Raw genomic sequence first — 15636 nt, forward strand, 5'->3', positions numbered from 1 at the left:
GTTTCTTCATCTATAAAATGAGAAGGTTGCACTAGATTTTTCCAAGGACTCTGAACTCTTAAACTTTATGATTCTATGAGCTGAAATAACTCACTTTTTATTGGCATACAACCCCCAATTCAATTCCCTATGCACAAAGCTCTGCTAGGGATACAGAGGTAAAAAATGATACAGAGCCCCGGCCCTTAAGGAGATTACAATCTCCTAGAGGAGGTAAAAACACACCAAAAAAGTATGTCACAAGGTAAATATGGGAGCAAAAGAAAAGTGTTTGGTGGTAAGTCTATGACCTCTCTAGTGTCAGCAGTTGCTTTTACTTGGGGGGGGGGGGGGGTGGCGCACAAATTCAGTGAGGACAGAGTTCCATCTTTTGACCAACTGTAACAATTCCAGTAAACTGATGCTTACTAAATTGATAATTATAGGGAGTACAGATTCTACCTCACCTTCTAGCAGTCCTACTTTCTGGAACTACAGTCGTTCCATGGGCGATTATGCACAGACACTAAAGAAATTTCAATACCAGCTGGCTTGCAGGTCTCAGGCCCCAAGTGCTAACAAGGATGAAACTGACCTTGGTTCTAAACAGGCTGCAGAAGAGGTAAATGAAAAAATTATGACTTTATGATTTATAAATGTGCAGAAGTTCTAACTGTCATTTGTTCTTTAAAAAATATTTTAATCTCAACTTTTAAGTTGAAGCATTACTAGAATTAGAGTTGGGAAAGCTTGAGTTCATTCTCCCCCACTAAAGCCTACTATTTGTATGATCAAGAACAAATCATTTTATCTCTATGCGCTTAATTTTTTCCTCTGTAAAGTAGGAATGATAATACTTGTAATATCTACCTAACAGGTAGATATATTATGAGATGCAAATGAGATAACCTATTTAAAGTGCTTTGCAAACTTGAAAATCCTATTTAAATGTCAGTTACACTATAATAGGAATCATTGACTGTTTGGCACACTTGGTAAAACTTGAAAAATCTGCTATTCTTTGTCAGTCAGCCATCTAGCATTTATTAAGTGCCTACCATATGCCAGGCACTATTTCAAGCTCCATGGATATAAAGAAAGGCAAAAAAACAGCCTCTGAAGGTGCTCACAGTGTAATGGATTGATATTCTTTGTGTGCCTTATACTGAATTAGGTTGCACTTTTCATCATGTAGGTCAGGTAGCAGAAAGTACTATCCTATAGAGTGTTTTCTGCCATCACCATCATAAAATGCTTGATGTCTTATTTACACTTGGCATATACTGGAGTCTGTTCATTTAGTGACTTAGTTTTACTTAGATTTAGTTACTTTGTTTCTTTTATGCTTAATATATGTCTGTTTTTGTATTTTTTAACTTGATTGTTTAAAAAGTAAGAGAGTTGAATAGCAACTCTTAAATACTTAAAAAAGAAAAGTCTGAACCACAATAATTGAATAAGTGGTGATGTTTACGTAAATACGAGTTAAGATTTTCTCAGGGTTGATATGGTACTTTTAAAGGACTGGAAATGAGAATTACTGTGGTCTCTGGCAAACCTTTTCTACATTGATTGTCCTTTTCAAATCATGTACTATTTTTGAATAGGTGTGGGCAAGAGTGACTATGAATCGACAACTTCTTGAACATATGGATTCATGGACTGCCAAGTTTAGAAATGTAAGTTCTGTCATTACTCTAATGCAAAGTATAGTTAATATGTCACTATTGTGGGTGAGGGCAGCTAGGTGGGACATTTGATAGAGTGCCAGGCCTGAAATTGGGAAGACTCATCTTCCTGATTTCAAATCTACCTCAGACACTTACTAGCTGTGTGACCTTGGACAGGTAACTTAATTAAACCTGTTGGCTGCATTTCCTCGTTTGTAAAATGAGCTAGAGAAGAAAATGCAAACCACTCCAACATCTTTGCCAAGAAAACTCCAAACCAGGGTCATGACTGAAATGACCAAACAATTGTGAGTTAATATCCCAAAGAGATCAGAGAAAAGGGAAGAAGACTTATATGTACAAAAAATATATTTATAGCAGCTCATTTTGTGGTGGCAAAGAAAAAGTATAATGCTTTCAGAAAAACCTGGGAATGCTTATATGAACTGATCCAAGTGAAGTGAGCAGAACCAGGAAAACATTGTATATAGTAATAGCAATATTGTAACAAAGATCAGCTGTGAAAAATTGAGCTACTCACTTTATTTTTCTTGCTTTTTTTGTTTTGCAACATGGCTAGTGTGGAAATTTTTGCATGACTTCACATGTATAATTAATACATTGCTTGCTTTCTCAATGAGTGGGAGGGGCTAGAAGGAGGGAGGGAATTTGGAACTCAGTTTTTTAAAAAGTTAAAAATAAATTTTAAAAATGTATTTGTGGGTTGCCTAAAAAACTGCATTTGAATGTTACGTGCACAAAATAATCAATAAACACTTATTGGGGCAGCTAGGTGGCACAGTGGATAAAGCACCGGCCCTGGATTCAGGAGTACCTGAGTTCAAATCCGGCCTCCGACACTTAACACTTACTAGCTGTGTGACCCTGGGCAAGTCACTTAACCCCAATTGCCTTTCGGAAAAAAATAAAACAAAAAACAAAACACTTAGTAAGTGTCTGTTTCAAGACATTCTGCTAGGCAGAGGAGATGGGAGGGAGGAAGGGAACTATCTACCCTTAAAAAAACTGGTATTTTACTGGTAAATTGTGGAAAGGAGGAATCACTGAGAATAAGGGACATCAAGGAAGGCTTGACAGGAATAGCATCTAAGCCGAGTTCATCAAATTAAGAATAGAAATGAAGAACTGAGAATGGGATCTGCAGTTGGAGTCTGTTGGCAAACAAGAATAATTTAGAACATGGGTGTTTCCTTGAGTATTCTGTCTCAAAAGCTTAAAGTGACTTAAAAAGTATTGTTGCTGTAGAAAGTAAAATTTTGAAGCCCTTAGTTCTAAATCCAAAAATATTAATTTGACAATTGCCTTATCAGGGCAATAAGTCTGCTATCTACAATTTTCATAAATGATTAACTGTGGTTTAGTTTTCTGTCATGTTGCTTTATTTTAATTTTTTTTTTATAGTGGATCAATGAGACAATATTAGTGCCACTTGTTCAGGAAATTGATTCTGTCAGTACACAAATGAGAAGAATGGGCTGTCCAGAACTACAGATAGGAGGTATGGATAAAGTATACATGAGCATTTCCATTTTCTTGTGCTTCCTATTAGAAAAACAATTCTGTAGTGAGAATAGGTTATTTAGTCAGTTTCATTTGACTATTCTGCACTGACACCTGAAGTTGGGGGGGGGGGACATATTGATGCCCAAATTTTGTAAATTGAAGAAAATGCTTAAACTAATTAGAACAAATTGAAAACCTCCAGGAGTTAATCTTTTCTATTTTTTAAATTATCCTTTCACTATTGCAATAATAATAAACTCTCAGGCAAATTGTGTGTTGATTGTTCTTAAATGACAGATTTTCAACCATAAAACTGAGTCTGTTAGAGCTCCAAAATCCAGTGAGGCAGATTCAGTGTTAAAATTGTGCTAAAAGGGGGCAGCTAAGTGGCGCAGTGGATAGAGCACTGGCCCTGGATTCAAGAGGACCTGAGTTCAAATCTGGTTTCAGACACTTAACGATTACTAGCTGTGTGACCCTAGGCAAGTGACTTAACCCCAATTTCCTCACCCAAAAAAAATTGCTTAAATATGCCACTCTTAATTAGCATAAAAGTATAATTAATATTTTACCTGAGTAATTTTTAAATCACCTATTTTAGCCACTCTGCCCCCCCCCCCAAAAAAAAATGGCTGAGGTACTTGGGTTAGCTAGGTACCTATAATACATTTATTCTTTCTTATGTACTGTGGCAAAAGGCAGTAGAACTAAAGTCCAACTTCAGTGTTGCTTATCCAAGGCTATGCCAGCAGAGTAGGTTAGTCAAGAATCAAAGTAGGAAAGCTTCAAGACAGCACCTGGCGATAGATTCCATTGTCTGTAATCCAGCCTAAGTTCAAAAGCTCATTTCAGGGTTGACTACAGGATGATCAGATTTTTGTCACAACAATTCTCAAAGATGGCTACTAAATTACAGATGGATTGCAGTCTTCAGTAGGAGAGGGAGTACCTACTCAGATGAAATTGCAGATCCTTGTAAAAAGATTTAAGAACAGAATTTTGGAATGAATCAGATCAGATCTCTGTGAATAATTGGTCTTAGAAATATTTAGATCGTTTGGGTTATACAGTAGCTCTTATCATCAGGGTTATTTTTTTAGCCATTTTCTTCTCCCTGGACTATAAACAGAAATATGATCTCCAAAATATCTAATGTATTCTTGACTCTGCAAGATGCTTTTGCAACTATGCTTGCCCTTTCTGTCTTTTAGCAGTATTTTAATGGTTTCATGAATAGCATGCAACCCTTTCTTGATTGAGAGAACTTTTTTCTCTGCAAAATAATCACTTATTAATACAACAGGCAATTTTCAGAACAACTTTTTTAAGTATTAAACTAACAATAAAAATGTATCTTTGTGTTTACATATGTGTTTATCATGCAGATTTTTCTGGTGCATAAACACATGAAATATATATCTGGCTGATTGCTTGTAAATTTAGTCTTTAGATCAAAGCTTATTAAATAGTGGTTTCACTACCTCATGGAGGGTCACGAAAATTTTGGCAACAGTAGAAGGTTGTGTATACCTATTTTATAGACCTATATAGCCAGGGTTTCGTTAACATTTTTCCAGGGAAAAGGGGTCAAAAAAGTTTAAGAAACCCTGCTTTAGATAATAGTCTGAAAGTGAAGGAGTAATTTGTCAGCTTTTCTTCTGATGTAATAAGTAATAATGTAATATAATATAACAATTATAATAATATATAATAAGGTAATAATGTAATAAGGAAGACAGTTCTTTAAAGATGTCAAATAGACTTACGTGCACAATGATCTGTTGTGCATGATTTTTGTTGTGATAGGATTTCCTCTCTCTCTCTTACCCCCCCCCCCCCATTTATTTTTTCCAGAAGCTAGTATTACTAGCTTAAAGCAAGCTGCCCTGGTCAAAGCCCCACTCATTCCAACTTTGAATACTATAGTGCAATATCTAGACCTCACACCAAACCAGGAATACTTATTTGAAAGGATTAAAGGTAAGTTATTATTTTGAAGGTTTTAAAAAAGCCTTTTAGAATTAGCAATTTCATTGTGGGGGGGGAAATGGGGGGAGGGGAAATCCATTTTATTTGTAAAATAATCATAAGTCATACATATAATGATTATTTTTCTTCACTGAAATCCTACTCTGATTCATCATTGTGACACAGAAGTGACCCTGGGTTCTCAAAAACTTCAGGTGTGATGTCCTGTGATAGACTTATATATCTGTAGTCCAAAGACCAGCCTAGCAAAGTTTAGACACACTCATTACTAGAAGGTTGACTAGAAGTGGTCAATTTTTGTAGTCATGGCAACTCACAGAAACTATCTTTTGAGGTATGGTGGGGGGGCAACTATCCTCAGTAGAAGAAATTCATCTGTAAGCACAAAATCATAGATATTGTTTGTATGTATGCATACAAACTTGTTCTTCTACCTACCTACCTCTTAGGCATATGTTCACATGGATGTGGAAGCTTTTTATTGGTGAGTATTGACAACTTGTCTATTTAGGGAACAGAAAGAATGAGAACATGGTCACAGCTAATATGTGTCAAAGGCAGGACTTCTCTTCACTTCTACCCTGTTACCTCTCTTGAAGTGTGTATGTTTGTGTCTCTTTGTTGGGACTAAACTTTGTGAGGAGATTGTATATCAAAGTAGATCAGCATCTACTTTGTAGCGCTGTTGCCAAGTGGGAGGTTATGACAGAAACAAGACTGAAACACAAGTCGGCCTCAGTCTGAGGCTTGTTCTCTCTTCCTGCTGCTTCTTATTGTATGTCTTTGTGTTTGAAAGCTTATTAGTCACCAGTATAGAAAAAATAAGCTTCCTGTGGACAAGGTGTAGGCACTTTGAATCTTTAGACGTCATTTCTCTGTTCTTCAGAATACTAAAGGCAGACTCTCTCCTTGATGTCTTTCACCAGAACAATAGAACTTACTGAACACTATTTCTCCTAACGCATTTATATTTCTTAGAATAACTTAGTCATCTTTAATGTTAATGTATTTTTTCCTTGGATCTTTTTTCTCTGCCTCCTTAATAGGAGAGAAATGTGATGTAGTAATAATAAGTAAGCTACCATGAAAGTCATTAGCTCCTTTAACACTGAGTCAAAAAAAATTTCCTTATTCTTCCTTACATGTTGAGGTTGTGAAGGCAAATCAGCAATATGAGTAGTAATTTTTTAAATGACTTTTAGGAATAGTTTGGGGTTAAAAGACCTTAAAAGACCTTAAAAGAAAAATCCTTTCTGGGAAATCATTGGTTTATTTCATTAAGGTTCTCAGATACTATCTTTTCTCATTCTTATCATCCTTGTGATTCTAGATAACCTTATCAACTCTCTCCAATCATAGAACTCTCCCAAGGTGGTTGCATGAGCTCATTCCGATGGAATAGAGGTGGGGACTTCAAAGCACGAAAATGGGATACCGACCTACCCACTGATTCTGCTGTGAGTCAATATGATTGCTTTTAATTTTGATTAAATTTATCTATACCCAGAGACTGTTTTATGTCAGAATAAGAATTTAAAATGTTGAATTTAAAGCAACAGCTAGAAATTATATATGTGTGTTCTTAATTTTGGTTCTATCTAACTATGTGGGCTTGACTAAGTTCTAACTGATTATCAAAAATGTAATGTCTATTATCATTAAATGTTGAAATCAAGTATTAAACATTTTTAATGCATTTCCATGTTTTCTTTGGGAGATTAAGTTCTAGAGGAAAGTTTGCCCTAGGTCTCTTTTCACTGTAGTCGTCATCTGAATTAATGATGAATTTTGTTGATTGCCATTGCTCAGTGCTGATTTATTTTATTTACAGATCATTATGCACGTATTTTGCACTTACCTTGACTCTAGACTACCTCCACATCCTAAGTATCCTGATGGAAAAACATTTACTTCTCAGCACTTTGTTCAGACACCAAATAAACCAGGTAGAGAGTTTTCTTGAAATGAGATACTGGGATTTTTAGGTGGAATATCTCAATGTTCTAAGCTTAGCTTTCTCTTTTCAAATTGATACTCTGCAGACATTACAAATGAAAACGTGTTTTGCATCTACCAGAGCAACATTAATCCTCCCCATTATGAGCTAATTTACCAGCGTCACGTCTACAGTCTCCCAAAGGTACTTTAGTATTTTGTAGTTATCATATTCATATTTTGCATATGATTACTTTGGCTTTGAAAAAATATTCATTCAAGTTTATGAAACTGAGAAATGCTTTACTTATAGAAGAATGCATTATTACAAATTAACACCCAAAAAATCACCTATGTTGATAACTAATGACAATTTTTCACTATCATGTTTACTAAGACCTTTTACCTATAACTATATTCCTAATTTATGATCTCCACCAAATTCTAGTAAAGCACATATGGTTAACATAAAAGGCTGACAAAATGTTGCCAAATAGTAGATAAAGAATATTTGTAGTTAGCACATTATTTGAATGCTAAAATTCTTTGATGATGTTTGAAAACTTTTTTTTTCTGTAGGCTAATTATATTTTTTCCCTCCCCCAACCTCTATATAGCCATTTGCTTAGCAGATTTTTTTCCTATAGAGTACAAGGGAGTAAATCTCATTCTGTATCTCAATTAAGCAAGTTTTTCTAATTTGGGGGGCCCAAAATAATGAAGTTTGACTGTATTTACCTATCAGATTGAATTTTTTAATTTTTTTTCTAAATTCAGGACAGAAATAACATGTTCCATACGTTGTTAATGTTCTTATACATCATAAAAACCAAAGAGTCGGGAATGCTTGGGTAAGTATAAAGTGCTGTATCCAACACAAACACTTTTTAAATGGTTTCTCATATCTTTTCCTGTTGAGTTTCTATAGTTATGATTTATTCATTGTTAGCGTGAAGCCCTATTTCCAGTCAGTAGGGATTAGGGTTAATTCTATTAAATTGTTCTTAGTAACTTCACTGAAATGAAACTTAGTCAATTGAAATATATTGAGTTCTTTATTATCATCACTATTTAATGTGTAGTATAGCTCAAGTCCAACTCCTGCAAACTTGAGGCAATACTATAAATTGTTGATTATTAGGTGGCACCAAGATGGCAAAGTAGCAGTAAGAAGGGTAGTCCAGGGTCAGCTAGGTGGCACAGTGGATAGAGCACTGGCCCTGGATTCAGGAGGACCTGAGTTCAAATCCAGCCTCAGACACTTGACACTTACTAGCTGTGTGACCCTGGGCAAGTCACTTAACCCCAACTGCCTCACCAAAAAAAAAAAAAAAGAAGGGTAGTCCAGTTCTTCTAACATAGCCCCTTCACAAAGATCTATAAAAGGCACCAGACCAATCCAAATAAGAAAGTACAAGAAAGAAAAGAAAAAAACAATTCCTTTTTCTAGCCTGGTTTGGCATAGAGAGGTCTGTGGACACTGGGAATGGGATCTAGCCAGAAGTATATCGCATGCAAGGACTTTAAAAGGACCAAAGCTATGTATCAGAGCTAAAAAAGATCCCAGCAGGACCCTGACCTTGTGCAGGGTAGAGCAATAGGTGCCAGTTGGCCTCTTTCTTACTACCCAATTTTGTTATGATATAATCAGGTTTGCCTGAGAAGGGGGCTGCGCTGAGGAATGTCATTCCAGGATGAGCAGTGGTCACAGGCTGCAGACTGTGTACTGAGGTAGAAACAAGTTCAGAAACAAACAATGGTTGTGTGATTTAGACCTAAGAAACTTAGCAGGGTTCTCAGTTCTAGCCTTCAGTACAGTCTGAAGCCTATAGCAGAATAACTGGAGCAAGAATCTTAGATCAGAGAGGAGCTTGTATTTATGTCATTCAGAACCCTCAGAGCTTCCCAGGTGTCTGAGAGTGTCTGATTCCAGCACCAGTCTGCTGGAACTTCCAACCAGGGACAGGCCAACAGGACCCAAACCCAAATCAGTAACTTACAGAGTTTAGACACAGAGGGCAGAAATCAGACTTTGTCCTGAATCACACATTTTGGGAGCATTGAAAACTTATAAGTCCCCAGTCTCAGATGTCCCTGAGATCCTAGAATAATAGAACACTCAATACCCCAAGAAAGTATGAGAAAGGAACCAAGAGGACAAAAACTTAGTACCAAAGTGCTCCAGACATACAGAATCTGTAAAAAAAAAAAAAGAAAGAAGTAGGAAGAATCAGTAAATCAGAAAGAATAAACACCATAAAGAACTGTTATGGTAACAGACAAACTAAAGACACAATCTCTAGAAAAAGGAATTATTCCAAAACATCTATAAGAAAGGTCTCAGGAAAACAGGTTGGACATAAGTTCAGCTAGAATTTTTGGAAGCAATAAAGCAAGAGTTTTTTGTTTTTGTTTTAGCACTAGAGGGGAAAGAATGAGATCTATGAAAGAATGATTTATATAGAATTACAGCTTGGAACAAGAGGTACAAACCTCATCCAAGAAAAAACTTCAGAACTTAGAATTGAGTAAAATAGAAACCAATGACTCCATGAAACAAGAAATATTGAAACAGGTGTAAATCTCATTCTGTATTTGAATTAAACAGAAAAGAATGGAAAAAATAAAAGAAAATATAAAGTATCTCATAGCAACTAACCTAGAGAATAGAGACATAATTTAAGAATCATTGGACTACCAGAAAGCTATGATAGAAAGAAGAGCCTAAACATCACACTTCATGAAATCATAAAAGAAAATTGCTCATAGATCTCTCAGAACTAGTGGGAAAAGTTGAAATAGAAACCTCTTAGAAGAAACCCAAATTGAAAAACTCTGAAGTGTGTTATAGCCAAAATCTAGACCTTCTTGGTTAAAAAAAAACACTGCAAGCAAACAGAAATAGGGAATTCAAGTATTGAGGGTCCACAGACAGGATCACACAGATTAAGCAGCCACAAATATAAAAGAGTACAGAACTTGGAATATGATAGTTCAAAAGACAAAAAGATAACAGGTTTACAACCAAGAATAATTTACCTAGTCAAACAGAATATAATCCTACAGTGGGGGAAATGTACCTTTAATAGGACGTCTAAGCATTCCTGATGAAAATCCCAGACAGAGCTGAATAGAAAGTTGGAAATAACAAACATAGAATCAAGAGAAAGATTCCCAAGAAGTAAATGATCATAAGGATAAATATTTACACTCTAATATATAAAGATTACATATGGGGCAGCTAGGTGATGCAGTAGATGGAGCACCAGCCCTGGAGTCAGGAGTACCTGAGTTCAAATCCGGCCTCAGACACTTAACACTTACTGGCTGTGAGACCCTGGGCAAGTCACTTCACCCCAATTGTCTCACTAAAAAAAAAAAGATTACATATATACACGCATGTATATGTGTGTGTATCCCCTCAATTCTATCATCAGAGAGGAAATTTAATTAGAGGGCCTAAGAGTTCTGTTTTGATAATCTTAGAAATGGAAAGGCAGAGGAAGAGAACTACTCTTAAGGGAGCAAGGGAGAGGAAGGATGAAGAAATTATCTCATGATATTGGGATCCACACATGTAGAAGCTTATACAAGCAGAGAGAAAGTAGTTGGTGAGAGTGCATGGAACAAGCTGAACTTGAACCTTTCATCTGAACTGGTCAAAGGAGGAAAGAATATACAAATACATAATTGGGTGTAGAAATACATTTTACTCAGGAAAACAGGAAGGAAACAGGAGAATAAAAAAGGAAGGGTAGAAAACAAGAGGGATTGGTCTTAAGGAAAACATTCTTAAGGGGGGGGGCGCAATGAAGAGAAGGAAACGTTTTAAGAAAACAGGATGGAGGGAAATACATACTTAACAATCATAACAATATGAATTGGATAACTCACCTGTAAAATGGAAGATAATTGATTGGAAAGCAAAATCCATTGATGTTACAAACAGTAAACATACTTGAAACAGAATGGTGCACGCAGTTAAAATAAGAGGCTAAAACAAAATCTGTTATGCTTCAGCTAAAGTAAAAAAGGCAGAGGTAACATCATGATCTTAGACAAAGCAACAGTGAAAGTGGACAGCTAAAAGAAATAGAGAGACTACATTTTACTGAAAATACCATAATGTTGTGTGTTGATCGGCTGTTATAAACGTGACTCTTCTCAGCAGTACCAAGATAGTTCCAAAGGACTCATGATGGAAAATGCTCTCCAAATCCAGAAAAAAAGAACTGTGGAATTTAGGTGCAGATTGAACCATACTATTTCTACTTTTTTTCTTTTTCTTTTTGAGGTTTTTTCCTTTTGCTCTGATTATTTCACAGCATGACTAACGCAGAAATATGTTTAATGTGATTGTACATATATAACCTATATCACATTGTTTGCTGTCTTGGGGAGGGGGTAGGAGGGGAGAAAAATTTGAAACCAGAAATCTTTTTTTTTTTTTTTTTTGTGAGACAGTTGGGGTTAAGTGACTTGCCCAGGGTCACACAGCTAGTAATTGTTAAGTGTCTGAGGCCAGATTTGAACTCAGGTCCTCCTGAATCCAGGGCTGGTGCTCTATCCACTGCGCCACCTAGCTGCCCCGAAACCAGAAATCTTAAAGTGTTGAAAACAATCTCTACATGTAACTAGAAAATAATAAAATACTTTTATGATTAAAAAAAAAAGAAAATACCACAATGTCAGTATTAAAAGCATCAAATGGTATAGCATTTAAATTCTTAAAGGGAAAATTAAATAAGTTACACTGAGAAATAGTAAGGCTGTAATATTAGGGAATACATGGTTTACCCCTCTCAGACTGAGGTAAATCTAACACTGCCCCCCCCCCAAAAAAAATCACAACTTAATCCCAAAGGATAGGTCAAAGAATGAATAATAGAAACAATCAATTTTATGATACTGACAACAGTAGGACAGTATACCAGAATTTTTTAGGATGCAACTAAATCAAGCAGTCCTTAAGGGGAAAATTTTTATTTCTAAACACTTTAATCAGTAAAAGAGAAATAATAGATTAAAGAATTGGGCATGTACCTAGGGAAAAAACCTTGAGTTTTTTTAGGCCTCAAAATAGAAATCCTGAAAATTAAAGAAAAGTTTCAAAATCGAAAGCCAAAAAATTTGAATTAATAAATAAAATTGGTTTTTAAAAAAACAGCAAAATAATCTACTAGCTAACTTAGGTGGGTTTTTTTGTTGTTTTTTGTTTTTTTGGTGAGGCAATTGGGGTTAAGTGACTTGCCCAGGGTCACACAGCTAGTAAGTGTTGTGTCTGAGGTTGGATTTGAACTCAGGTGCTCCTGAATCTAGGGCCAGTGCTCTATCCACTGCACCATCTAGCTGCTCCGCTAACTTAGTTTTTTAAAAAAGAAAACCATATCATCAATATCAAAAATGAAAAACGTTAAATCACAACCAATGAGGAAGAAAGAAATAATTAGGGACTGTTTTACCAAATTTTATGACAAAAGTAAAATTTAAATGAAATAGATGAATATTTATAAAAATATAAAATGCCCAGATGACAGAATAAGAAACATAGGGCTAAAATAGCTGAATTCTAGAAAAATAAATTGAATCAGCCATAAGTGGGCTTCCAAAGTGGGGAGAAACAACTGAGTATCAGATGGACTTAGACGAAGAAAATTCTGTCACGTTTAAAGAACAATTCATTCTAATGCTACTAACATGTTTGCGGGGGGAGGAACAGAAAAAAAGAGTCCTACTATATCCTTTCCCTTTTGTGATAAAAATATGGTATTGACTATTACTGCCTTTAATTTGGTTCCAAGGATCCAAATATTGAGAATAGCTATAACTGTACTGTTACTGTGTAGCCTACATCTCTTCATCAGGTATGTTGAAAAACTTGGAGGTGGTTCCCTAAATTCTTAGTAAACTATCTACACAGTTATCTCTTATGTAATAGTCTAATTATCTTAGGGTAAAGAATTAGATATGTATATTTTGGACATAGCCAATGAGGTAATTTGATTTACTTGACTACACATATTTTTGCAAGAAATTTGTTTTTCTTGCATTTTTTCCCTAAATAAAGTGAAGGCTAGGGTGAGGAATGTTTCTGTTGAGTTTTTTTTTTTTAATGGAGAAAACATTTCTCTTAATTAAACAATTAATACACCCCACCCACAGAAGCCCAAATATGGCTTGATACCTAAGCTAGGGAAAGTGAAAACAAGAAGAAAATTATATACTTAATATCTCTAGTGAATATTAATACAAAAAGTGAATAAAATACAAGCAAAGAGACTATAGCAACGTCACAAAGATTATACATTATAACTGGTAGATTTATACTAGGAATTCAGGTCTGGTTACATCCTCAGTTCTTTAATCTGTTTCTCTCTTTTATTGATTTAAGTGTTTAGAAATAAAAATTTCTCCTTAAGGATTGTTTGATTTAGCTGCATCCTAAAAAAATTTGGTATATTGTCCTACTGTTGTCACTATCAATAAAATTTATTGTTTCTATTATTTGTTCTTTGACCTATCCTTTAGGATTAAGGGATTTTCTTGTATGATTTACCTCTCTCTGAGAGGGTTAAACTGATGTTCCCCAATATCACAGTTTTACTATTTCTCAATGTAACTTATTTAATTTTCCCGTTAAGAATTTAGATGTTGGGGGCAGCTAGGTGGTGCAGTAGATAGAGCACCAGCCCTGGAGTCAGGAGTACCCAAGTTCAAATCCGGCCTCAGACACTTAACACTCACTAGCTGTGTGACCCTGGGCAAGTCACTTAACCCCAATTGCCTCACTAAAAAAAAAAAGAAAGAAAGAAAACAAAAAGAATTTAATGTTATTTGTGAAAATTATTAACTATATTAATAACAATACCAAGAAAAGCCATGATTATTTCAGTGGATGGAGAAAAAAACTTTTGACAAAACACAATGACCATTCCTGGTTTGTTTGTTTTTTTTAAAACTACAAACCAAAGGAATAAGTGGACCTTTCCTTAATATGATAGGTTGTAGCTGTCTAAAGCCAAGAGCTAGCATTATAATGGGAATAAACTGGAAGTATAAAACAAGGATGTCACTGTTACTGTTCAATATAGTGCTAGTTATTGCTATATTGCTATTGCTATTCAGACATGAAAAATCAAGAAAATAAGCATAGGTAAAGAGAAATAACATTTTCTTTTTTCCCTGAAATATGGTGATTTTCTTAGAGAACCCTAGAGAGTCATAGGAATAATTAATTGAAACAATATTTTCATCAGTTGTAGAATATAAAATAAACTCATACAAATGGTCAACATTTCTATGTTACCAACAAAATCCACCAAGAAGAAATAGAAAATTTGGGTAACAAAACACTCTACACAAATACAGATCTAAATAACTGGAGAAATATTAATTGCTTATGCATAGGCAATATAATAAAAATGACAATACCGCTAAATTTTCTGTGTCTTCCCAAAAGTTATTTTACACAGCTAGAAATGACAAAATTCATCCAAGGAACAATCCAGCACTGTTCATCTTTATGATAATAGCTCACATTTATATAATACTTCTGATCATCACAATTATCATTATGTTTATTAAAGGAAACTTAAATATGGTCCAGATCCATCCAAACTCTTTTTTTTTCTTTACAGGAGGGTTAATCTCGGCCTTTCAGGAGTGAATATTTTGTGGATTTTTGGAAAATAGCTCACTTAATCTCTCCTTTTGACATCCTTTATTTTGACTGGTAATTAATCAAAACAGTGGGAAGGGGACCTAACCAGTACCAGATCTCAAGCTATACTACAAAGCAGTAATCCTCAAAATAATTTGATACTGGTTAAACAATAGCTTGATCATTGGAACATTTTCTATGGCTTAAGGTACAGAAGCAAATGAACACAGTAACCTAGTATTTGATAAATCCAATGATCCTGTCTATTTGGGTAGGAACTTGGTATTCAATAAACGTTGGAAAAACTAGAAGGCAGTTTGGCAGAAACTAAGCATAGACCTCACACCACAAACCAGGTTAAACTCCCAAAATGGATACATGACTTTAGGTGTAAAATATGACATCAAAAATAATTTAGAAGAGCAAGGGATCCTTGAGTGAAGGATGAGTTCATGACCAAAATAGAGAGGACTGGGACAGCTAGGTGGCACAGTGGATAGAGCACCGGCCCTGGAGTCACGAGGACCTGAGTTCAAATGTGACCTCAGACACTTAACACTTACTAGCTGTGTGACCCTAGGCAAGTCACTTACCCCCAATTGCCTCATCAAAAAAGAGAGAGAGAGAGGACTAGAGAAGGTAAAGTGGATGATTGTGATTACATAAAGGTTTTTTCACAGACAAAAGCAGGGCAACTAAAAATAGAAGAGAAGCAACATTCAATAACCCATAAACATTTATTAAGCCAAGCACTTTGCTAAGCACTGAGGATTTTAGAAAAATACTCCCTGCCTTCAAAGGAACTCTCTAATGGGGGAAGACAACACATAAAATAAAGCTGACAAACTTTTGGGGTCAGGGTAAGGAGTAGAAAGGAGC

The 15636-nt window shown here is 35.3% G+C and overlaps 1 protein-coding gene across 2 annotated transcripts in view; it reads left to right on the forward strand.

Annotated features, from left to right (window-relative positions):
* TMEM209 (transmembrane protein 209) overlaps positions 1-15636 on the forward strand; it is a 33249-nt gene that overhangs the window by 14521 nt on the left and 3092 nt on the right. The window contains exons 7-15 of one of the 2 annotated variants that reach the window (XM_043966762.1): positions 426-601; positions 1587-1658; positions 3072-3168; positions 5028-5153; positions 6522-6619; positions 6994-7108; positions 7205-7302; positions 7875-7948; positions 14735-14829. In XM_043966762.1, coding sequence (XP_043822697.1) covers positions 426-601; positions 1587-1658; positions 3072-3168; positions 5028-5153; positions 6522-6619; positions 6994-7108; positions 7205-7302; positions 7875-7948; positions 14735-14789 — 911 coding nt within the window. In that variant the 3' untranslated portion in view covers positions 14790-14829. The remainder of the gene's footprint in view (positions 1-425; positions 602-1586; positions 1659-3071; positions 3169-5027; positions 5154-6521; positions 6620-6993; positions 7109-7204; positions 7303-7874; positions 7949-14734; positions 14830-15636) is intronic. The other variant, XM_043966764.1, reaches the window with a different exon arrangement.

Source organism: Dromiciops gliroides, chromosome 5 (genome assembly GCF_019393635.1).
Source record: "Dromiciops gliroides isolate mDroGli1 chromosome 5, mDroGli1.pri, whole genome shotgun sequence".
NCBI lineage: Eukaryota > Metazoa > Chordata > Mammalia > Microbiotheria > Microbiotheriidae > Dromiciops > Dromiciops gliroides.